The sequence below is a fragment of the Phytophthora parasitica genome, assembly GCF_000247585.1.
Source record: "Phytophthora parasitica INRA-310 unplaced genomic scaffold supercont2.426, whole genome shotgun sequence".
Classification (NCBI taxonomy): domain Eukaryota; phylum Oomycota; class Peronosporomycetes; order Peronosporales; family Peronosporaceae; genus Phytophthora; species Phytophthora nicotianae.
In genome coordinates this window covers 1-1,374 of record NW_008649412.1, presented here as the reverse complement: position 1 = coordinate 1,374, position 1,374 = coordinate 1, and the positions used below count along the sequence as shown (strand labels likewise).

At 46.8% G+C, this 1,374-nt stretch overlaps 1 protein-coding gene across 1 annotated transcript; it reads left to right on the top strand.

Annotated features, from left to right (window-relative positions):
- Positions 1–505: 505 nt before the first annotated feature.
- Positions 506–967, top strand: PPTG_20384 (hypothetical protein; the record flags this gene model as incomplete). The annotated part of the gene is made up of 1 exon (XM_008919004.1): positions 506–967. Exon 1 carries the CDS (start codon positions 530–532, stop codon positions 965–967), a length of 438 nt encoding a protein of 145 aa, XP_008917252.1. The 5' UTR covers positions 506–529.
- Between the last annotated feature and the right edge of the window lie 407 nt (positions 968–1,374).

The window sequence follows — 1,374 nt, the reverse complement described above, 5'->3', positions numbered from 1 at the left end:
TTTTCAGCAACATCCTTTCCTTTTGTCGATTGATTGCATTGCAGCGCACGCCATTGCCGCCGATCCACCTGCTCCACTCTGCACGGAACAGACTACACCCTATAGTTTCATTCTGTGCTGATACAGACAGTCCAGGTGCAGTAGCCTCGCTGACTCGCGCGAATGAGTGTGTATACAGCATGACAACAACATTTATCGAAGCCACAACGGCATGAACTGCAACTAACCACCACAGAGGTAGTGGCCCTCACGGCGCCTTCACCAGAACGGACGACAATAATCATAACAGAACTTTGAAACGCTTGAGGCGACTTAGAAAATGCCGAAGAAAATCACAGCTACCGCGTTAACGTAGCACGAACGTCAGTCTCGGCTGTCTCGTTTATCTGTGCTCTCCACTTGCCTCTCGGTGTTGAAGTCTCATTTATCTGTGCCGCTCGCTTGCCTCTCGGTGTTGAAGGAAATAAGCTGGGGACACCTCTCATTCATTCTCAAATTGGTCGAATACCAAACAACTATTACGGAAGCTATGCCTCTAGCGAAATGGTTCCGGAGTAACCAAAGAGGAAGCACAGAAGATGGAGATATTCACCCACTAGTTGAAACAGGAAATGCCAAGACGAACACCAACTCCACAGCCCAACGGTCCATTCGATCCCGCTCTCTTGGTTCCAGCCTGCGTGTTACTCGAGATGCGTCTGCGGAGGAAGAGCTACAATGTACTAGGTGCAAATCTCGACGTCGATTTACGATCGACGGTCTCACATACCGCCACAAGCATGGTGAAGATGGATGGAGTTGCAACGATGTAGCAAGGGGTTCCATGTTACTGGAAGACAGCACAACATTGACGACTCAGACTCACTTGGGCGGCTTTAAGCTACATTTTGGTCGAACTCAGCTGATGGCAATCCCGTTCCCGCCGAAGACGCATCCATCGATCATCTTCATCGACTGTCCACCGTAAAGCGATATTCTCGTGTACTTCCCGATGGACGAGGGGCAGCGTATTCGAAGAAGGAACAGGAAGGCGTAAGTGTTCGCAATTTAAACTGAATTGACAGGTGTTTGAATTTTGACTATTCGATCAAAGGGCTCCGGATTTGGGAAATTGAAGCCCGGGACAATTTTTGCTTCATGTTGAAGCCTACTGACATACAACAATGCAAACTCATCGCGAGACAGTTGATTCAATGCTGATATTTTGCCCCATCAGCAGCTAATTTTCAGTATCACGAAATACATGTACACATCAATTGGGAAACAAGTGAACAGATCCATTTTAATTTTCAAAGGTTTTTAGAAACTAAAGGTTATTATTGATTCCGAAATTAAGTTTCGCAGCAAGCGAATCAGTACTTGGTAACATCCAGA